Source organism: Leuciscus leuciscus (genome assembly GCF_965113295.1).
Source record: "Leuciscus leuciscus genome assembly, chromosome: 23".
Lineage (NCBI taxonomy): Eukaryota > Metazoa > Chordata > Actinopteri > Cypriniformes > Leuciscidae > Leuciscus > Leuciscus leuciscus.
The window spans coordinates 11893075-11917179 of NC_138747.1; the positions used below are offsets into that span (position 1 = coordinate 11893075).

Sequence of the window (24105 nt, forward strand, 5' to 3'; positions counted from 1 at the left end):
AGATCAGAATATTATAACTATTTCTGAAGGATCATTTAACTGTGAAGACTGGAGTAATGTCTGCTAGAAATTCAGCTTTGCTATCATAGGAATACATTACATTTTAAAATATATTAAAATGTAAAACAGTTGTAAAACCTTGTTTCATTTAATGAATTTCAGATATTTTCTGGGTTAAAAATAACTTTTTCATAAAGTTTCAAATGACTGTGTGTTTATGTTTTAAAACAAAATGTAAAAGTTTATCCAAGAAATTTTACATACAAATATTAATTAACTGATTAATCAAAAACTGTTATTGTAAAAACATATAGGTAATCCCCATGATTCATGCTAATACCTTTCCGGGAAACTGAACCGCTCTGTTATCTTATTCCTCTTCTGTGAAACCCGCCTCGCTTTAGGACCACGCGTCCTACTAAACTCTTTACAGCTGAGGGGTTCCACTCGAGTTGATTTTAAACTAAGTTCCTGTCTCTGTTTAAGCCCACAACTTGTAGAAGCAGAGTGACCGAGGAAGGAGTTAGAATATTTATCCAGCTTTTCCTTCCATAAACGAATGAAAGGATCGTGAGGACGCTCGTTTCACCTGCGGCTGGGAGCGACACCTGCCTCAGGTACTTTCATGACACAAGGTGCGAAGGGCGTGAAACCGCGGCAGAGCTCACGTTAGGCCGTACACTTTAGCTTCAGCTTGGTTTGTGCGAATTTATTTGGCGTTTTTCGGCATGGTTGAGGTGTTTAACTTTTCTGACAAAAAGTAACACCGGAGATTCTTTACAATGCTGTTGTTACAAAGATTCTAATATTGTTTTAAAAAAATCTAAATATCGTGAGAGACACTCAGGGATTTCCTCTCAACAGTTTCATGTCAGTGAGATGGCATTAATAAATCAGTAATCGTGTATATTTGATCTTGTTTTACAATATAAAATCTTTCATTGTTTCTCAATCTTCACATCTGATGTCATAGTGTCTAATACACCTATTTTCAAATGGTAAGTGAAACTAAATCTTTAAACGACATGATGAAGGTCATCATTTTTTCCCAGGGTGTTTTGTAGTATAAACAGTGACACTGAAACGGTAGAAATACGATCTGCTCGAATTGGCCTTATCAGAGCTCCGGCCCTTATAAAGCTTTACCACGGTAACATACACAATAGGTTTACTACCTACTTATTACAGTTACTAATGTAGAATCATCATACATTATGGCATCTCATCCAAACGGTTTAAGAAACTTCCTCTATTTATGTAATTTTGTTTGATTTGGTTTATTTATTTTTTGATGAGGTTACCACAGTAACAATACAAGTAGTATAGTATTTTGGTGATAACTATTGTTACAGTGGTTACCATGGTACCATAATGTCTGCTTGTATCAGTATAAAAGCTGTAAAGGTATTTAAGTTGTCCATGGACTTCACTGTCATATGGGTATTTTTCTGTATTTTTCTATTATTTTACATAAAAACAAGACAATCTAACATAATCACACATGCAAATGGAAGCGGAACAAAATACAGAACAACAACATAAAAATACATTTTAAAAAACAAAATACAACATGTTGATGGAAACACTCCGACTCTGTAATTGTACATAAATTATTGATTTCTTCTCTGATAGATTTCCATAATTGCGTCTTTCCATCTTTAAATTTGTGAAAATTTAAATTCCATCTTTAAATTCGTGTCTTCCTAATTCATTTCAAGGCCACAAAAATATTGTTTTATATTTTCAAAATGGAGGGAGTTAAGAATAGTTATTTCAGAGCATTTTGCAATCATGTGAAATATATCTGTCTGATTACTTCATCCCAATATTTTTCTATTAATATATGACAATTCGAAATAAAATATGACTCTGGTTGCCCGTATTTTATCCATGATTACAACCTCCCTTTTCAGAACTGTTGTATTTAGTTTCTATAACCAGTGTTAAAATGAGTATTCCAGACAAGACACGAATGCAAGCAGTTTATTTTACCATTGTGTGACCATTCTGCTATGTATTCTGTAAGAATAAGTTCAGATAAGGTCATGGGGTGCATGTTTAGATGGGGGCATTAAGTGACCTGTGGATCTCTGTCTGTTTACTTCAGGGCGGGGAGCAAGTGTTGCTCTGTGTATTTGGACAGGCCTTCCTGGTCTTTTGTCATATTTCCCTATTTTATGTTTCTTTTGTTTTAACCAGAATTTAAGGTTCTTTGCTCTCATGGACTCCTTTGAAGACTTGTCAAGTACCAAAATCTGCATGTGATTTAAGCCTTTCATTTAAGGCTAGAATTGTGCAAATAATTAAGGCTATTTTCTCACAGATTCTCTCCTGAGGATGAATTCTATTGATTTTTTTAAATTAGGGATGCAACGATCATGATTTTTTTTTTTTGCAAACATGTTTTTTTGCAATCAAATTGGCCGATTTCGATACCGGTTGCTGATTTTGAATCATGATCCAAACAAAGATGCTACACTCATGTAACATGAGCAGTTGTTTTTGACTTAAATTAGACTTAAAGCAAAAACAGAATGATCTGACTTTAGCTTTGTGACATTTTGCTGCACAAAACAAAAACCGCAGACAGACTGAATGAAAATGTAAATTCACTCTCTGAAAGTAGATGGCGCTTGTGAAACGGTGTAGTGTTTCCTTGGTTAGCACTGTACACAAAACAGAGCTGCGCTTATAAACACTAATTTATACAGAGGTAAGATGATAAGATAATGCCACTGAAACTTTTCTGAAGGCAGTCAGTGTCCTTTATAGATCCATTCATATTGACCCTCAATTCAATATTGATATTTTTCTTCCAATTTTTCGGGGATCACGAACAGTGATCTTGCTGTGCCTGGTACGGTATTTTTTCTGATGGCACGTATCTTTGTGTCCATCTTGAGTGATGTCTAACTGCAGAACCACACGTCACAGCAGTCTGAGGACAGCAGCGTCAGACCCGAAGTTAGGATAATGCTGATGCTCATCCCGCCCAAACACTAACCCTACCCTTCACAATAAGCTCTATCTTAACGAATGCACAGCCCCACCCAACCACTTAATCTACCCTTAATGATAGATAAGCTATAAGCTCCACCCCAATACCGGTCTGGGACTGCTGGCCTGGCGCTGCTGTCCTCAGACTGCTGTGACGTATGGCTCTGCCTTTGGTTAATAATGTCCATTACAGGCCAGAGTGTTCAGTCTCTGGCCTGTGTTAACGTCCTGTTTACAGAAAAAAATTTAACATAAAAGACATTTTGGGTAATGATTGCAATGGAGTTTGTGCACAAGTCCAGAATAGAGATCAGCCAAAATAAAAATGAAAAACCGACCGTGTTTGTACCGGCCGGTTCTCTGCTGAATAATGCTACCTATCAGATTGTGCTACCAACACTATTTGGATTGTTTTGAGGGTAGATTTAGGGTATGGGTAGGTATAGATGTTGATAAAGCCTCAAACCACATGAATATGATGCTGGTAGCATTTTTTTGGTGCACTAACTATCGTTTTAATGGGAGGTAGTAAAATCTGAGCGGGACATATCGTCAGAACTCCGGTGCGTCTCTATTTAAAATCCCTTTGAACAAAACTCCTCCTGCCAGTCTTGACAAACAAAGACAGGCTTTTACCATTAGTGTGCGCATTTTGCAGTGCTTGTCATGTCTTGCTCTGTGACAAACCTGTTTTATTAGTGCCCCTAAATGTACAAGGCTTTCTTAAACCAACTACACTTTCTTTCTACACAGACGATTGCTCTCTTTCTGTCTCTCTCCATCCGTCCATTCCTCATTCCTCTCAAAATATGAATAACAGAATCATTCATTTGTTCTTCATCCTGACCTGAAGCCACTTGTTGTAAATCAAAATCTGAACATTATAAAACATATTTGACCATTTACTTTTCACCCTCTAATAAATTACACCCACAGGCGGATGATGAGTCATCCTGAAAGGTCCCATAATGCCTGTAATCTTGATTTCTGTTTTAGTGGTCTAACTGAGCACATAACGTAAAACGTTTGTAAAAACCACCTTGTGATAAAACGTGGCTACTCGCCTAACATTGCACACAGTATTTACATGTTGATAAATGGAACTGTATTGAGAGAGTCATGTAAATAAATAGACTAAATACTCTGAGCATTTTGTAAGAATTCAATGAATTCGCCTAATTTTGTTTTGCTAAAAAAAGGCTGTTTGTCCTGTTTTAATGTGAATTTAAAGTAGATTTTACCTAAAATGACACCCCTTCCCCATTTTCATTCTGAGCACAGTGAAGTGCCCACATTCACGAGTGAACAATGCTGTGTTATGGCAACAGTTAGTGTACAGCTGCAACCTAACCTTAGTGCACTGGATCAGTTTTAGGTGATTTTTAGTGTGCGACTGTGCATGTCTTCCTGATGGGTCTTAATCTTTACTTTCAAGGATTTTTGCTGAAAGCTGTTGTTGATGTTATGAAAATGAGTATAGATGTGGGAAATAGTCTAAGTCGCAAATGTTAGGCTAAATGTTGTCTTTTTAATGCACTTATTTTACCACATCGAAATGGTCCCTGTTGCTTAATAGTGATGCTGTCATTTGAGGAGTTCAGAAATCATCGTTTAGTTTTTTGGCTGAAATGTCACATTTCCTTTTTATCTTTTATCACATCCCAACAAAGACAGGAAGCTTTTTAGCAATTGTACAACAACACACACACACACACACACACACACAAAATGATGGGAAACATGTTGTTGCACAAGCCTTATTGACTCATAAACCGGCTAAATTACTTAAACTGTATTTTCTGCCAGGCTTTTTTTTTGTGTGCCAGGCACAAACTGCGTACAAACTGATTTTTATGCTCAACATAAAAAATGTAACTGATGATTACAATTACCGCCCCTTATGATTCTTTTATTGACACCCACCCAACAAATTGGCTCAAAGAAAGTGTTTTACTGTGAATGTGAATCGCTGTGATTTCAATCATATTTCTACCGTTTTCTATATCATTGTTTATAGAACCAAAGACCCCCAGAAAAGCGATTGATCTTTATTATTGTAATTATGTTTACGGGCATACAGAAGTAGCGACGTTTTCATCTCTATTGTGTTATGCAGATTATCTGAAAAAAATGTAAAGCCTGGTTCTGTCCGTCAGTTTTTGATTGGATGGAGGCTGATCTAAATACGAGCTTGCAGTGAATTGTAAGAAGGGGGCGGGGTTTAAGCCGACAAAACGATTGGAGAAGTCCTGCATACATCACCAGAGAGAAGTCTGATGTTTCACTGCAAGATCGACTTCTGGTGGATATAATTTTGATGGAAAAATTATGAGGTCAAAAAAGAAACATATTCAAGGATGAATCGGTCACAATAAGATCAATAACATGACCTGGCATCTTTAGATTATGACCAATACCAATTAGATTCTTTATTTGTCAGGACTGAAAACTCCCATAAAATCCCTCAACTTGGGTTTCCCTGGTAATTTCGCAAAAATGAGACTGACATGACTTGAAAGCAGCACAAAATTTGTATTAAGAGTTGTAGCGAGTTGTACAATGTCCATACATGGTAATTCTTTCAATGACATGTTGGAATGTTACCATTTGACCTCTTGAGTGGCATTGAGCCAAATGGATATTTTTTTGCTTTACAGTCTCTCTCCAATGAGCTGAAACATAGAAACCCTTTTCTTTTGTTCCCAGTCATTTCCAGGAAGTATGTTCCTTTCAATGACATGTTTATAATGGTTGTCTCTTTTTTTTCTTTTTTTTTTCATGTCACAGTTCTGCTCTCATCCTCCACATTTGGACCACCCTTCCGGGGTAAGTGTTTGTTTGTGAATATTGGAGAGGATCGTTTACAGCTATGTGCGCCAGTGGGCAGCCTCTGTGTTCAGGAAGCAGGCGTTCACCCACCAGTCAGGAGGGCAGTAGTTCAGGCTCCCAGTATGCTCTCTGTGCACTGGGGGTGGGCCTGGTGGCTCTTGGTGTTGTCATGATCGTGTGGAGCATAGTCCCTTCTGAAGTGACACAGTTGCACAATTCTACAACCACGAACAATGGAATTGCCGGTGGGGATGTAGGAAAGACATCGTCTGTTGCGTTTGTGCTGGTTGGAGCTGGTGTTGTCATGTTGCTCCTTGCCATATGTCTCGGGGTGAGGAACAAGAAGCGGATGAGACACAGGGAAACTGCAGGCAGAGGCCGTGCTGATGATGTGGATCATGTCCATAGAGATCAGGATGAGGAGTGAGTACTGCTCTATACTCATTACACACACCCTCTCTGTAGTGTGTTAAAAGATGATGAAAAGATTCATGTCTAGGTTTTGGATAGGGATGCACCAATATTAAAATTCTGGCCGATTAAGATATGTCAAATTATTTTCATGGACGATAACTGATAAATGGCTGATATTAAAATTAAATGCATTTTAAAATCTGTCATTGAAATGCCAGATTATTATTATTATTTTGAGATTTGCTAAGTATTACATTTAACAGTGTTATTAAAGTTCTGGGGTCCGTAAAAAATCTATTTTAAAATAAACGCGGTTCTTTTGAACTTTCTATTCATCAAAGAATCCTGAAAAAAATTTATCACTGCTTTCACAAAAATATTAAGCAGCACAACTGTTTTCAACATTGATAATAATAAGATATGTTTCTTGAGGATCATGTGACAGTTCGGTTTTGCTATCACATGAATAAAATACATTTATGTAAAACTGTTATTTTAAATTTGAATAATCTTTCACAATTTTTTTTTTTTTTTACTGTTTTTTTTTATCAGATAAATGCAGCCTTGGTGAGCGAAAAACATTTTTTTTTAAATTGGTCACGCTTTATAATAGGGTCCAATTCTCACTATTAACTCAATATTAACTATGACTTTTGCCTCAATAAACTCCTAATTACTGCTTATTAATCGTTAGTATGGTAGTTATGTTTTAGGTTTTGGGTAGGATTAAGGATGTAGAATATGGTCATGCAGAATAAGGCATTAATATGTGCTTTATAAGAACTAATAAACAGCCAATATCCTAGTAATATGTATGCTAATAGGCAACTAGTTAATAGTGAGAATTGCACCCTAAACTAAAGTGTTAACAAAAATTCTTACCAACCCTAAAGGTTGAGTGTGTATATATAAATGATTAATAATAATTCAAGATGTATTATTTTTTTTAAATCTCTAATATCAGTACGGATATATTGTGCATCCCTAGTTCCCTTTGTTCAAATCCATCTAAGTGAAGCATTTTGACTATATGTTACGTTTACCTGCATGCAACTCATGTCATGATATCTATGTAAATATTAGATCAAGTGAACCCATACCCAGCTTTGACGTCCCCACCTATGAGGAGGCGGTCACCAGCGGACGGTACCCTGTCCGACAGAGCAACTTGCGACAGAGTTACCAGCTGCCCTCGTACGAAGATCTGATTGGTGCCGTAGAAAATGAAGGCCAGCAACCGAAAGAAGGTAACGGCCAAGAGGCCGCTCAGCCGACTCCCGCGGCGCCCACCCGCACCAGCAGCAGGGCCAGCCGCCTCCTCAGACCTCTCCGAGTGCGCAGGATCAAGTCAGAGAAGCTCCACGCCAAGGATATTCGTTTGAATATCCAAAAGCCTGGACAGGGTAGGGTGGCCATTGAACCGCTGACCCCACCACCACAGTATGAGGACAAGCCCCCTCAACTACCCACAGAAGCAGTGTAGTCATTCAGTCACCGGATTTTTGTCAAGTGTTTGCATCTGTGGGTTGCTTGGGAAATGTTGACTCATCTGTGCAGAAGCAGAAAGTTTCAGTTAGAGCTATAAATATATTTCTAAATCTGCCAGTTTATGGGATACAATTGTCAATTTCTTTCTTGGACAAAACACTAAAGCCTACTTGAATGTGTTTTTTTTTTTAAATCAGAACTATCAATATTCTAAGAAGGATATTACAGTAATTTATAGTTTTTTTTTAAAACTGTTTGAAGAGGGATATGAATGCCACAGCGTGTTTCTTAAGATAGAGATTCACTGTTTACTTCCAAAGAACTATACAATGTACATTTCCAAAAAACTAAACAAATTCAGTTTTTTGGAAAAGGCTTTTTACATGTTATCCTAAATCTGAATGTTATCGTTTTTCAGCTTCATTTTTTACTCTGAATATATATATATAATACATTTGAACCAGTTGTGCTTCTGTGGCCAATTTTGCAGGAATGCAAAATTAATGTATATAATAGAAGATGTAATTCCAACTAATTTGCTTAACTAATTTATTCAGTTCCATTAATCCAATTAATAATATAATTCTGTTTTTTTTTTTCAGTATGTTTTCATTAACAATGTGTCACTGTTCCGTTTTCAATTAACGTTGGCTCTTTTTTTTTATCTGGATATATTGTATTTTAAGGGTGAAAATATTTTGACTTTTTGAATTAGAATGCAATTTCAAATATTCTTAAAACTCGTAGGAATTTTTTATGTAACCTTGTTATTTTAGAACAAATTCTGCATTCATATGAAATAATAAAAAGTGATATAAAAAAAAAGGAAAGGTCTAGATAACAGACAAAAATGCACCTTTTTTTTTTAAAGGAACTCAACACTGAATTCCTGAAGTGCAAATGTGAATTTTAAAGATTTGTCTACTATTCCAACTGCAGTTTGACTGTACAAATAAGCCATCATGCTGCAAATGAACCGTTTTCAATCATAAAAATGTTGTTGATGTCCTTTTGTATATGAGCTAAACTGCACCTTTTAGCAAACACTTTTGTTATTTACAGCTTATTTTGTTATAATTCAGTTTAATTATTTGATTAGGGTGTAGAATCTTGGAAAATGTATGATATTAATATTTACTTGACAAAAGGATTAAGATTATGGTTAATGAATCAAATTAATTTTTTTAAGCAGAAAAGTATGTATTTCTGTCTGTATTTTATTTATTTCTTGTGGGACTTAATAAAATTGTGTAAATATGTTTTTGTTTATCTTTATGGATCCCTAAGTTGAAACCTAATGTGTGCTGATTTGTAGTGCCCCCTAGTGGCTGAGAATCCTACAAACAATATTGATGTGAAATATTTGATTGCACTTTTCTTGCCATAACTTTTAAGAGCTGTTGTTTGACATACTGGATAATCATTTAGGCCTTTCATTATGATACTTCTAATTTGACTTTGTGAGTGGATGTGGTACAACATGAGGGTGAGTAAACGACAGTTCTAATTTATTACTTTGAAACAACAACTTTCTTTATATTTCATTAAAATGTTATTGTAGTGTCACTGCCAACTCACACTGTTAATTTCCCATATTTTTCATTTCAATTCTGATCATTTTTCCTTTACATTTATCTTCAAATGTATTTTCCCAACCTACTTTCACCTATATATTTATCTTTAATTTCAGACATCACCCTACAGTATGTGTGGAGTGAAAGAGGTCTGTATTGTGGCAGGTTTGAAGCCAATTCAAACTGTGCATTCATGATAGTGTTGGATTTCAATCAACCCCACTTCAGGCATATGTGCCAAAATGAACCATTAGACAAATGCTTGCGATTTTCTATGTTCCATGAAAAACAAATTAGGCTGTTACAATATCACCCAAATGACCCAATCTAAACAAAGCAGTATGAGTTATGCCTTTACTAAACTGTGCTCTTAGATTTTAGAACATTGGTCAAAATGACGTTTTGAAATACAATGTTTATTGAGTCAGGTTTGTCATAACTTGTTTTTGTCCAGAAATGTTCAATACTACAGCATGATTGCAATGCTGATATACAACAGTAAACAAGAATTGAATAACTTACCGATCAAATGTTTGGGGTTGGTAGGATTTTTTTTTTTATGTTGTTATCCATAAAAAGGGCAAGAATAAAGAGACATCAGAAAATTAATTGAATGCTATTTTCCATCTTGTTAGGACACAAATAATACAATTTCATGATTTTGTTTTAAAACAAGACTTTTATTTTTGATTTTAATGTTTGTATCCCCCATGATACATCAACCCTTTAGGGTTATAAAATTTAAAACAGAATGCTTGTTTGGCAAAGCATTTTACAACATTTAGCCACATTTTTAAAACATTTATTCTCTCATAACTTAAAGAAAACATTCTTTTTTAAATTCTGTTAAACAATATAGTGCCTCTCTGTGAATATATTAGCCTACCGTATAATTGAATATGCAAATTTGTAGGGCCTATAAATGATCACAAAAACTTTGCTGAAAAACCTGTTGTACACAATCTACTTAATGCCTTCTGTCACCTGATTGATAATTCATACTCTTTTTTTTATCAATTAATGTCTTTTTTGCTGTGAAATCTTTAATGATTTTTATAAAGTAAATGTAATATGAACATTTACTTGACTAAAGCAACTTGGGTTTACTTGATTATTCATACATAATTTTTAATGTTAAAATCATTTTTTATTTATTTAAATTTTTATGTTAATGTAAATGTCAAATGTGACACAAGGCTTTTGGGGAACTTTTATGTGTCTCTCTCAATTAACATTGAATTATATTCAATATGAGCTATAAGCCTGATATATGAAATATGATAGGCCTACTCAAAAAAAAAATCCTTTTTATATATAGGCTATATACACATACACACACAAGTTTGCGTGTGTGTGTTTTTTGTTTTTGTTTTTTTTGGAGTATCATTTTTCATTCATACACACACAAACATCATATTTGTTTTTTAAGTTGGAGGGCGCGTTGCTTCATGGGAGGGGGTCTGACACTTTCCCTTCCTTCTGTCATAGAAAGTGTTGACAGAAATTGCCTCAAAATATCCATGTATTGTTGACCTAAAACTGAATTTTGTAAAGCTAACTAAATGATTAATGACTAAATGATTGAATATAATTTTTTATTTAAGAGTATTAAGTATCCCAGTTATTTTCTAAAACAGGCCACAATATATAAAGTGTAGACCACCGAGTCTATTTTTATTCCCCTAAAAGGGCAACATGCACGTATCGCCTGAGATAGCCTACTAACATTTACAGATTATGAAAAATGTAAAAATGAAATTCATACAATTTCAACATAAACCTAATAAGCTAACGCTTAGCAACAACTTCGGTCCCATCCAAATATTGTAAATATGTGATGTATAATGTATCAACTTTTATCTGAAGGTGAGATTTCCTACTACAGCCAGGTGGCCATGTCAATTAAATGCTGCCAGTGAGCTAAACAAAGAATGTATGAACAAAGTCACCAGATATAAATATTCACAACAAACACCCTTTCAACATGAAACCAAGAAATGAGACCTACACTTTCACTACCTCTCTTTCTTTCATGACAAGAATTGCGTTTATTCAAACGCAAACAACAACAAACGTAATTCTTTATTTTTCTGATGCCACTTTTATTTTGAAAGACGTGTGTGATGGTGATCTGTCAGATGCTGAGAAAAACGCGTTGTCCTTATTTCGGTTTGCACGTTTTTGAAAGACAAAAGTCAGAATTGTTGAAGAGTTCATTGATTATATACAATTCAATAAAGGTTGGATAATCTTTGAACTACAGTAGTTATCGGCATGTCTTATCCATGAAGATGCAACAATGGAGAACAAGCTATTGGGGGGTTTTGAGAACCAGAACCAAGCTGACTGAGCAAGTTGAACTTTAGCTATAGTGGGACGAACCCCTTTATTAATATGCATGGAGGTGCAGAATAGAAAACAAAAATAAAAAATGGTCAGATTCACTCAGTATTGCATTATCTAATTCAGTAGGGTAGCCTACTATCTCCATTACAATTAAGTACAAATTTACTGTATTCAGTTGTGTTGTAGGCACTAAAAACGTCCAGTACATTGTATTCAAACTCATTTTTTATGTTGAAATAATGAAGATTTGTGCCGCCCCTGACTATTGCTGGCCCCTATGGCCACCCATATGAAAAATCCTGGCTCCGCCACTGTCCTCAAGGCTGCATAAAACAGTAACATTGTGAATTCAATTAACCTACAATTTATTTAGCCTACACCCTATAGGCTATTTTAATATATTTTAATATATAATTTATTCCAGCGATTGCAAAGCTGAATTTTCATCCATTAGGCCTACTCCAGTCTTCAGTGTCACATGATCCTTCAGAAATCGTTCTATGCGATTGACCAATGAGAATAAAACATTCCAAATCGCACAATGTTTAAAGCTACCGTTAATGAAAGTCATTTAAAGTGTTCATTTTGTCGTAAACTCTACCGGTAAGAAGTTTGGCAGGTAGTAAGCATTTCTTTTTCTTTCTTTTTTTTGCTGTTCAAAGAAATTGATACCTTTATTAAGCAAAGACACAGTAGGCCTAGGCCTAAAGCATTTATAATTTATTTAAATAAATGTTTCTTTTGAACTTTCTTTGCAAAGATGTTTTCAACATTGATAATAATGAGTCATTTTCTTGAGCACAGCATATTAGCAGCCTAACCTATAGCGTAATAATAATGACGTAGTAATAATAGTTTCCTAGTAGAAACTTTAGCCGAATCTACTTAAAATCAATATTTCACGTCCATGTTTATTTGTCTATTTTGGTAAATAAGCAGAATTATGTGTTCAGGCGCTCAACGTAGCCTAAATCATTCTAAGCTACACATTAGCCTATTATTTAATATGCATTATTTTCACGAAACTTTGATTAATATATTCAAATGTACATGAACTACTGCTCCTGCTATTAATGTAATGTTCGTGACCTTTAAAGTTTGTTAATAAAAATTTACTATAAACTCCACCCCTCCTCCATCCGCTGCAATGGTTCTACGTGTAGTTTGTGTTCCCGCTTTTGCAGCTGCTGGGGCTGCGGGGGGAGGGAGAGCTTCTCATGGAACAGCCAGCCCGGGGAGTCAGTCACATTCTTGGCCAGGATTCAATGACTGAACCAGACACAAACAAACACTGAGGGAGAGAGAGAGAGAGAGAGAGAGAGAGAGAGAGAGAGAGAGAGAGAGAGAGAGAGAGAGAGAGAGAGAGAGAGAGAGAGACTCACACACTCTCATAGTAAAGCGGAGGCAACTGCGCCGACGAGCTTTACACAAGGCACACATTTTGCGCGTGAGTTGCACCGAGTCTGTTTTATAGTCGGATTGAGAATTACATTTCGATCAAAACTTTAGACTTTGGAGAGGATTTTCTCGTCGCTCGGAACTCTGGTTCCTTCTGGTACGACTTAAGATTTGAACATGAAACAGTTGAATGGATTACAAGGCGGTGTTTTACGCTTTCCGAACTGACATGGACTGTTGCGACTCTTTCTGTTCACATTCATTGAATCTGTTGTGATTAGACTGCCCAGGTTTAAACATGGAGGCTCCTTCCAGCTTTCAGCAGCATCCAGGACTTCAGCAAACTCTTAAGCAGTTTCACTTGAGTTCCAAGATCTCTCTCGGCGGTCCGGCAGCCTTTTCTGCTCGGTGGCAGCAGGACATGCTGTTCAAGAAGGACGGCAAGAGCACTGAGGTGATAGTGAACCTCCCGGCGCAGACGCCCCCGGTCATGCCGGGGCCCCTATTCATCCCGTCCGACCGCTCCACAGAGAGGTGCGAGACGGTCCTGGATCGGGAGACCATTTCGTGCTTCGTGGTGGGCGGCGAGAAGCGCCTCTGCCTGCCGCAGATCCTCAACAGCGTCCTGCGAGACTTTTCCCTCCAGCAGATCAACTCGGTGTGCGACGACCTCCACATCTACTGCTCCAGGTGCACGGCGGACCAGCTGGAGATCCTCAAAGTTATGGGCATCCTGCCCTTCTCGGCCCCCTCTTGCGGACTCATCACCCAGACGGACGCCGAGCGCCTTTGCAATGCCCTCATCTACGGCGGCACGTTCCCCCCGCACGCCGACAAAGAGTTGTCGTGCTCCATCGAGCTGGAGCGGACGGAGAAGAGCTTCAAAGTTTATCACGAATGCTTCGGGAAGTGCAAGGGCCTGTTCGTGCCAGAGCTCTACACGAGCCCCAGCGCGGCGTGCATACAGTGCTTGGACTGCAGGCTCATGTTCCCGACCCATAAGTTCGTGGTGCACAGTCATAAAAGGCAGGAGAACAGAACCTGTCACTGGGGCTTCGACTCGTCCAACTGGAGGGCTTATATTCTTTTGGATCAAGACTATAGTGACAAAGAGGAGAGCACCACACTGCAGCAGCTCCTCAATGAGTTAAAGGGAAAATTTGACTTGGGGAACAAGCACAAGACATCTTACAAGGTGAGCTCAAAATAGATGTTATTATAGCCTAAATCTGAATCTGTTCTGTAGTACTCCAGAATTATGGATAAATATGATCAATGGAATGTGATCATTAAAGTATTATGTGCGCTTTTCTTCATTGATTCTCATACACTTGTATTGATTTTTCTCTTTGTCTTGGACGCTATTTGATCATACAACACCTATTACACCTGGTTACACCTCACTGTTTATTGTGTCAAACTAAACAAAAATATGTCAAACATATTTCCCTTCAATTTCCCCACACAGAACACACCGTGGATAACGCAAACCATACTTCACGTTTCATCCCTTATTTATTGTATTCCGTGTCTTTTTTTCTGTTACCTTTTAGTTTTGCCCTTTTGTTTTTGAATATCACAACCTGTCCATGTTGACATTTAGTTCATTTGGATTTTTGATTGATGCTCAAACTTCATCTTCCACCCTTTTTAAAGCCTATTTATGCTGCATTTAGCATAATTATTTCCCTACTTTTTGAGATCATAACAGACCGGTTGAGAATCACTGCATGTTTTTAATAATATCCTGTAATATCAACTTCTAATGCTATCTTTGAGCGTATTGAAAATGAAGGTGGACAGCCCGCCAGTGTCCTGCCCCCAACCAACCTCCCCCCAATTTGTCTTCTTCTGGATGCACTCAGGGGCATCTGCATATGATAAATGGAGCCTCAATTATGTATTTTGTGGGAGCCAGAGATAGACAGGGAGGCTTGGGGAAGCCAGTAATGGGCTCCGAGGTGAAGGAGGAGGGTAAGAGTGCTGTGTAGGACATTGTTTTGTGTTTGTGTGTGTTTTTGGTGGGGTGAGGGGGAGGGCAGGTTGGGGTTGAGGTCACTCTCTAAAAAGCAGTTGGTGTTGGGTCAGCGCTGGCCTTGGGTCTCCCACTGTCTGATCGGGCTCCACTCCAGGGTCAGAGATACGGCGAGCGGACAAAAGCACGGGAGTCTCGGGTTGGCTGCTCTCTCCACGCAGCAGCTGTTGAGTGTGATCGTGCTAATGGGTCTACACACATATATGTATGTGTTACCATGGTGTCACTTCAGCTGGCCTGGGATGCATGGTGTGGCAAATGCAGTTTCATCACTGTGGGAAATGTGAGAGACATGGCACATTTCAGAAATGCAGCATCATGTATATTTAACGATCGCTTCTCTATGGGAAAAGTGTTGACTGATATTTGTCACATGGAGGCTGAAGGGCTAGTTAGCAGTTTGCAGTGCGATGCAGTGCTGAGTCTGGTTAGGCTAAAGAAAGTCTGGCTTTTCTGTGCAACTATTGTTAGATGATTAGATGGAACCTTGTGTGCATCTCTTATATTTGTTTAAATTGCACATTAAGGGTATTTGATATGGGCTGTCCTAACGATACAGTAGCTGAATGCATGGAAGGGTGGATTTTGTGCAGTTTCTGTGGTGTTCACTGTCAGAAGTGTCCCAGTTAGCAAGCTGGCGGGGTCCGTGGGGAGCCGTGTACCGGTGGACCTGTACATCACTGGACTAGGTTGCTTGTGGAGAAAAAATTAAAAAGAGAAACAACAGCTTGCCACCTTACACTTAACCTCAGCTGAATTGAGACATCTGTTTTATTACTTTCCCCCACTTTAATTTTGTAATTAAACCTTTAACTTTTAAAATCCTTTCCAGTCTTGCTGAGAATATTTGCTTCATGCTGTCTCTTGCAGAGTTATTGTTACTAGTTACTAGAATTACTGCTTCCAAATATTACTTTGATGAGAGGCTGGTCGCCATGGTTATAAGGTTTTTGAGTCATTTATGTAATAAAGTTGTTCACAGCAGTACAGAGTACACCGTGTTTGCTTTATTTTTTATCTGAGGGAAATCAGAGTGGAATATCTCAGAACTGAATTCATCCAGACTTTGTCTGGTCTGGCTGACATAATGGGGGATATAGCTGGGAGAGGGTGGCGAGTACTCATTAAGAATCTGTCGCCCCTGTCCACCAGGGCCTTGACGTGCCGTCAAAGGACCGTGACATGTGACCTCTGTCCAAAGCAAGTCAACCAACAATCCCACCCCCTCTCCTTTCAGACAGTCCGGCCAATCGCGTGGCCCTTGGATCTCCAACTGGACAGATGGTTGTTTGATAAAAGACAGAAAAATACATTGCAAATAAATTTGTAGCAAAACATCACATCAAATTACCATTTGCGTTGGTGTTAATTACATAAAACTTCATCAATTTACCCATTGTTATCCTCTTAAAAAAATCGTAATTTTTTCAAATGTTTTTTATTATAACTTTTTATTTATTATTATTATTATTAATGTTTTTTTTTTTTTTTTGCTTATTTAAAGCTTTTTAAGAGTTGTGAAATGGTTTTTGCATTTATTCCCAAGACTAAATTTGAGGTGCTTTTTTTCTCTTATCAGTTTGCCAAATGTTATGCTATTTAATTTATTTATTAATCTTAATTTTTAAAAACATTTTATTATAGCTTATTTAAATGTGTTATATTAATATTTTAATTCTCTTTATTTTATTTTAGTATTATATTATTTTAAAAGTTGTGAGACTGAATTGGTGTTTTGCTCCAGTTTTAAACAGATCGATACAGCACATAATGGTTGTGTTGTGTTGTTTTATTTGGAGTTTCAACTTTCCCTTAAACCACATATTTCAAGTGCATGTGCATTGTCCTGCCAGAAATGAAGTAAGGCTCCAGTGAGAATAGTATTGTGTAATAAATTGGACGCAGAGGGGCCGCAGAGCTTTAAATGGGGGGGGGGGGATATCAAACTCTCTTTTGTTCTGCTCTCTCACTTTATCAAATTACAGATGACTCCCAACCTGAGACCAAACCAATCAACTGAGTGTCCGACCCAAGGTGGCCGCGGCCATAATAAATGCGCACGCCTGGGGGATAGAGGTCGACATGTGCGTGCGAGTTTGCATTTATAATGCCTGGATCAGCTGTGGGGAAAAGATTAAAATGAGCGCACGTCCTACTCATTTCCATTCCCATCTGTCTGCTGACCTCGCCGTTGCGGCCCGCACTGCGTCCCACCAGCCGCGCTGCCCCTTGCTCTGCCTCCAGACTGCCAACAATTTCATCCGCTTGCCCAACCCCCCCTCCACCCAAACACTGCGAGTGCTACTTATTCATCCAGCGCAGTCAGGACACTCACGTAGTCTGTACCACATCACGGCGGCCCGCAAACAACCCCTGCTGCTCGGAATCAGATGCTCACACAAAACTGGGTGCCTGGGGTTTGACTTAGCTGAGTCAAAATCTACTTTCGGACGCCTATTCTCTGAACGGCTGAATTTTAAAAGGGTCGCTTGATGGCTTAACAGTCCCCAAGAGATGCTGTCTCATCCCTTCCCTGGAGGGATTGAGGTGAGGGGGTGGTCAGGGGCTCTCAGAGGTTGTGCCCTCTATTCTCTGCCGGGTGACCTCTTGTTTAAAGGGCGTCAGCTGGAGCTCTCCACTGGCTGATGCTGGGGTGAAGACCTGCCGCCTCTTTTGTCCCCGACATCTTTGTTACTCAAGCTCATTGTGTCTCTGGCTTCGTTTTGGTGCCCGTTGCACTGAGTCTGTAGGCTTTTGTCTGTGTCTGCTGCCAACATGAAATTCATCCACTGTGGTGTAGTGTTAATTTGGTACCACTATAATATTGATCATTAATCGGGATGTAGTTAGCAGCAAATGTGACGGAATCAGGCATCTGTTTTGTGAGCAAGTCTGTATGATGTCTGATGACGGCATTGGTTGAGGTTTAGAGTTGCGCAGGCTGGCACTGCCACCAGTCTGTGGAAACAGATGGCAGAATGATGGTGGTGTTGTTTTATGATCAGTTTCTCAGATCAGGCCCCTTAGTCGATAGCGATCATCAGCTTCATGATTATTAATATGGCAACCCATCTGCTCTGGAGATGGAAAATCCTGGAGTACACAGCTGCCACTGTGCAAGAAACCCAGTGTCTTAATTGAGGCCCTTGCAAGTCCGCTAATCTGTAACTGTCCACTCGGATGAAGTTTCATTGCTATGGAAATGGATTAAATGTAGCTTTAATTTAGTGTTCTATCTCTCACTCTTCTTCATTAGATGCATGCCCTTGTACAGCTTTGTATTCCCTCCCTGATCCATCGTCATGAGCTGGAGGATGCGTTTTTACTTAATCTGGTTGGAATTTCAATGAGGCTATTTCTTGGCCACCCAGAACAAATTAGGGATATTGAAAAAGTCTATTCCTGATCTGAATGTGCTCGACTTACAGATACGCACCAGTTTTATTTCAGCCAAAAGAAACGACGAGGAATCCAAACAACTCATTGCTTATTCTCGCATTGTGTCTTGCCTGCAGTGATTATTTTAAATTATGTTTTGCTTGAAAACGCCAAACTAAACCGCTGCTGAAAGAATCTAGCGTTCTGGGGCATACTTGAGTGCCTTTACTTCCTAACAGCTGTCGACTTCTGTTAGAGCTGCTCGGAGTAGAGTAAGGACTGTGTGGTAAAGATGTTTCCTCAGGGTCTGTCTGTGGGATGATGCAGCTTCGGTCTGCGTGCGTGTGCCATATGACAAACTGGCATGTTGCTCTCGCCTACAAACCTCCCACTGACCACCCCCAAAGCTATCATGAGGAGAAGCTCATGAATCTCAAATGAAGTTGATTTCTAAATGTTCAAATAGCATTGTTAAGTGCACGTTTTCCACTGTTGCTTGGTCATAGCCTTCCCACATCATGGATTGACGCTGGCTACTCTGTCCATCGGTGATGAGGAAGAATCAATGGAGCCAAGCATAATTAAAATGTGTTTAAGATAAGTCATTTTATACTATTAATAATGGCAATTCATGTTGGAGCTGTCTATTAAGTGAACACGACTTGTGCTGTGCTACTACACGTATGTGGATGAAGTAAGTTCAAATTCATCCGTTTCCCAAACTTGCTCCCCCCCTCATCGTTTCCCGTCCAATCTCTGCTTTTTTCCTTATTTGCTTACCCTCATGTCTTATCAAAAAATGTCTTCAGCATAAAAGCAGATTTTAAATTTTTTTATAGCCTGATGTTTTAAAGTGAATATCACTGTTTTCAGTATAACATGGGGCTGTCGAGCTCCATAATGACCAGAAAAGCACCACAAAAGTAACTTTGAAACTAGCTCATACAGCTCTTGCACTATACTTCATGTCTTCAGAAGTTGTTCAAATCCTTTGTGTGAAGAACAGAAAGAAATGTGAGTTGCAGTTGGCTAAAAATCGTGATATCCACCATTGACCCCCATGGCGTGTTCATGAGAGAAGTAGTGGTCAAATTTGTAAACAAATTGTACTTTTGAGTTTTTCGCAAACCATAGTTCTTTCATGAATTAGACTGACCTGGTTCTCAAATTTAAGTGTGGTCAGATTTTGGTCTGTTCCAAAATCTGTATGAATTCAGAAGACTGAAGTAGAATGGACTATATCTATGATGCTTTTGTATTCTTTTACCGTTTATTTTAGTTGCACATTATTGCGATTTTTCTCCTTTTTGTGTTCCATGGAAGCATGAAAGTCCTATGGGTTTGCAACAACATGATGGTAAGTAAATAATGAATTTTCACTTTAGATGAATGGTTCCTTTAAATATAAAAAGTGGCAGTTTAAATAAATCATAAGCAAACTGGGTTTTCTAAACCACACAATCGAAAGTCGGTTCTTTTCTAGGCTAAGGAAAAAAGCTTGTTTTTTAACGTGAGCTGTCTGGGCCTTTTAAAAAAGAGGGATTTTGTGTTTTTAAGCAGCCCGTGGCCTCTCGTTCACTCCTCAGAGGCACGCAGACGGCTCTCGCTCCACGCCCAGGCAGCATTATTCAGAAAACTTCTGTGATTGGAGAGTCAGTGTAGTTGCTAAGCAAAGCTGCTCTTCCTGTGCTAAATAAGAACTTGATGCTTCCTGGCTGGTGGGCTGAGGGGAGCGTGCCAGCTCTCTCATGCTCGCTCACTCACTGCTCACTCTGCCTGTCTTTCTCTCTCTCTCTCTCACACACACACACACATACACTTTCTCTCTTTAACACATACACAAACAAGTCTCTGCAACACTTGTATCCAGGCCTTCTCATGGTGATTGTGTTACTAGGGAATACAAGGCTCTGTCCTAGCCTTGCAAAAAAAGCAGGAGAAATGATGATGTCAGGATGACCTGATCCATAACCTCCATTTCCCTATGCCTCTCGGGTTCGGATAAGTGTGAGCCTGTCTCTCTCTCTCTCTCTCTCTCTCTCTCTCCTGCTCTCTGGGTGGTGCAAGGATGGAGGTTTTCCTGCATTTGCCCTCCCTATGTTTTGAGGCTTTAGGTTATGAGGCACATTCAGATTTTTCCAGAAAGGCTGATTCACTCCTCCTGCCCTCAGACAGCTGGCAAGGCCTCCATTTTCCACTCGCTGCGATGGTCCACCACAACATGGTGTTTCAGAAATGCTTCTGGAACGCTCGGCAAGATGGCGTTCTCAATGAAAAGTTCTGTGGATGGAGAGGTTCCTCTGTTTTGATAGATAATATCAGATTGCTTGTCTGTACTGCATCTTTCTTAGGCTAAGGCTGTGAAATGTCATGTTTAGTCAGTAAAAAACGTCCATTTAAAAATGTCTCTTTTCCACGCTTCAGCAAATTGTCTGCATAATACATGCAGTGGAACTGCAGTTACTTAAAGGGACAGTTCACTTAAAAAAATTATAGATTCTCATGTGATCTTCATTTTTCATGCAGTGACAATGAATGCGTTCTGAAAGTTTTAAGCTTCGGAAATTCACGCAGAGTTGCTATCAATGTGTAATTGATAGATTGATAACTATAAATATAACTGTATGGGCGACCACATCAACGGACAATAATGTTCTTTTTAATACCTTTAGTTATGACGTCTGCCACTTTAAATGCTTGAGCTTTTCAAAGTCGGGTTGATTCTGATTGGCTGTCAATGTTTTTATCGTGGCTGGGAAAATTCATTCTGAAAGTTATTGCAATGATGTCATTTCTCTGTGTCATTCACGTTATAGCTGTGGTGTGAACTTCACTATTCTCCTAGAATTAGATTGATTATTGAAACGGTATAGTTATCGTCCTTAGTGTGAACGAGCCTTTGCTCCATATGTATGGCTCCATATGACTTGTATGCTAAAGGCTAATATTAGTCTTCTGAAGTCATAAAATTAGGTCTGTTTCTCACAAATGTATAAGTTGTTACCCGATAATAATTGTCCACACAATAGGCTGTTAACTGCAGCCACCAGTGAACTGAGCATGAGAACTGAATGTGTCAAATGCGTGATTCACTGAGTTGCAACAACATGAGGGTGAGTAAATGATTACAGAATTGTCATTTTTAGAACTATCTTTAATGTAATTTCGTATTTTTAACAAAAAAGCCATTTTGCAGAGGACAGTGCACACGCTTACAACATGAAGACATTGCTGCGAATATGGTTTTCTTGTTACTCTACATTTCCCTGTAAGCAGATTAGTAAAAATGATACAGAAGAGAGAAGGAAACTGGGTTTTTATGTTCTTGCAGTGGCACCAACAAGCAGACCTCTTGTAAGCCATCTCCCCTAGTGGCTTGAGTGTGTGCCAGATTTCTGCTTGGCACTGGAGATCAGGTATTAAATGCTAGCGAAGCACAATGAAATGCGGTGTGCTGTTAAACACGTACTAAATTTCTGCTATTGGAGCCTTTAGCAATGCGACGCCGAGGCCTGGAGCGAGAGCCCATATCAAACGCATTCAGCACGGCTGCCTCCTCACTCTGTACAGCACAGTGAGGTTTTGTGGGGCTATTTATCTAGGACCAAAACTGCTGCCACTTTCTTTTTTTGCAGATGACACCCCCTCACTGGCTACTCTAATTCCAAGCATCTGTTCCATCGCTTCTCTATTCTCTCCATTTCTCTTAGGAAGGAGCTTTATTCAAACAGCCTGATGTGTTGTTACAGACATGTCACCCTCAATTACTCAGTTGTGCTCTGCCTTGGCTTTTTTTTCTCTCCTTTTAATCTGTCCATTTTCTCTCTCTCTCTCTGTCTCTGTCTCTACAGTGAGTGGGGCAGGCACAGGGGAGGGACAGTCAGCTCGGCATATTCTAGATATTAAAAATGTAGAAATTTTGGTGCTGATGCCAATTCTGTCTGTCTGTCGTTCTTTCTATCTATCTATCTATCTATCTATCTATCTATCTATCTATCTGTCTGTCTGTCTGAAGATTTCACAGAATTTTACAGAAGATTTCAAATAAATTGTTATTTTGAACGTTTTACATCAAAGAATCCTGAATATTTCGTTAAATATTCCAAAAATATTGAGCAGCGCAACTGTTTTCAACACTGATAATAATTTTTTTTTTTTTTTTATCATATTAGAATGATCATGTGACAGAAGACTAGAGTAATGACTTCTGAACATTTGAATGGTTAAACAAATAACAACATTTATGCCATATTCATTTTGTTTATTTACAATATAATTTGTCGTACTACTTTGAGTTCACTGTACTTCCATATCACTAAATCTCTGCAGTGAAGAGTTATTTTCAGTCCTTTTTGAGTTTTCCTCCCTCTCTCTCTCTCTCTGGCTTGTAGGGCAATGTGATAGCGTGCCTCTACCCAGTGTCTGCTTTTATTTATAGTGCGCCAGTGACCACAGACATGGGCAGCCTGAGCCCGGGCAGGCCAGAGCAGAGCAACCTAAAATAGAGAGCTTCTGATCCCATAATGACCCAGCTATTATCAGGCCTATGTCTTAAAATGGGGACCAGCTATCGTGGTCAAGGAAGACGGAAAGCTAGCTTCCCCCCCCTTACAAAAATCCAAGCTGCTTTGCGGCTTATCATTATAAGCAGGGTAATCGCGGCTCCTTCGGGCAGCAACAGCTTAATTGGCCTCGCTATATAGCGGTCTTGGTTTGCTCCGAGTCTGAGGCTGTCTACTGGTCATCGGCTCACCTGATCCACGGAACCATAGGGGGCTTTGATTGTTCAGGACTTTGTTTAGGAGAAGGCAGCTCTGAGGAGTGCATGCAAACGCTGAGAAGGTTGAGTGTGAATGAAGTGAGGAATGTGAGATTGCGGTGTGACTGGACTGACGCACAGAGCTTTGATGTGCGGTAGACGTGAAGTCAGCTTGTAAAAGATTCGCTCAGTATGCATATGGGAGGTGATAGATTCATGACCAGTTGCCATGTGAGGTATCAAGAGGCCTTTTATCTCTGTACACTTTTTATTTATTTTTAATGAAAGTTGAAATTGATGCTCGTAATTTATATAATATAATATAGTAATCTGGTTCTATAATTTAATAAGATATAACATTTAATACAGTCGAATAAAATGTATGTAAAACAGATAATATAGGTCATTTTTTCTGCAGGGCCTGTCTACGAACCCGCATTGGCAAAAACAAGTTTAGCTCTGTCTGGAGTCTTATGTAATTGCATACCGCAGGACATATAAAAACCTAGATGGGTATGATAGGAAAGGAATGTCTGGGTCAAACCCTGCAAGTGCGAGTTAAAACCGCAGTAAAATGGCCATCGAGGCATTTCTGCAAAACACTCACTCTGACAAATCTGCGGATACGCGTGCTGCTCAATTTGCACGTTTTAGCTGGTCCTAACTGTACTGGCCACTGATAGAATTAGTCTTTCCAAAAGGATTAGTCAGCCTATCATCAAGCCTTCCCCCTAATTTATCTCCTTTTGTTGTGGTGCAGGCTGCATTAAATGGGATCAGGGGCCTTGGCCAGAGACAGTGGGAGGAAGTGGCCCTTTGTGTGCCTGGCAGGTGCACAGGGGTGTGGAATGACACTGGCATTTGCTTGTAGGGGGGTTGGTGGGGGA

The 24105-nt window shown here is 39.0% G+C and overlaps 2 protein-coding genes across 3 annotated transcripts in view; both read left to right on the top strand.

Moving 5' to 3' along the window:
• Positions 1-405: 405 nt before the first annotated feature.
• On the top strand, positions 406-8987 carry tmem51b (transmembrane protein 51b). 2 transcript variants are annotated; one of them, XR_014201868.1, is made up of 4 exons: positions 406-617; positions 5785-6249; positions 7324-8374; positions 8415-8987. XR_014201868.1 is itself a non-coding variant. In XM_082155178.1 (3 exons), the coding sequence occupies exons 2-3, from the start codon at positions 5867-5869 to the stop codon at positions 7721-7723; spliced, it is 783 nt and encodes a 260-aa protein (XP_082011304.1). In that variant the 5' UTR covers positions 406-617; positions 5785-5866; the 3' UTR covers positions 7724-8987. The 2 variants fall into 2 exon arrangements, 1 of the variants encoding a protein (XP_082011304.1); XM_082155178.1 differs by having other exon boundaries at positions 7324-8987.
• A 3997-nt stretch (positions 8988-12984) lies between these two features.
• The window catches only part of skib (v-ski avian sarcoma viral oncogene homolog b), a 32010-nt gene continuing 20889 nt past the window's right edge, over positions 12985-24105 (top strand). The window contains exon 1 of the mRNA XM_082155175.1: positions 12985-14241. Within this exon, the coding sequence (XP_082011301.1) occupies positions 13345-14241 (897 nt within the window). The 5' untranslated portion in view covers positions 12985-13344. The remainder of the gene's footprint in view (positions 14242-24105) is intronic.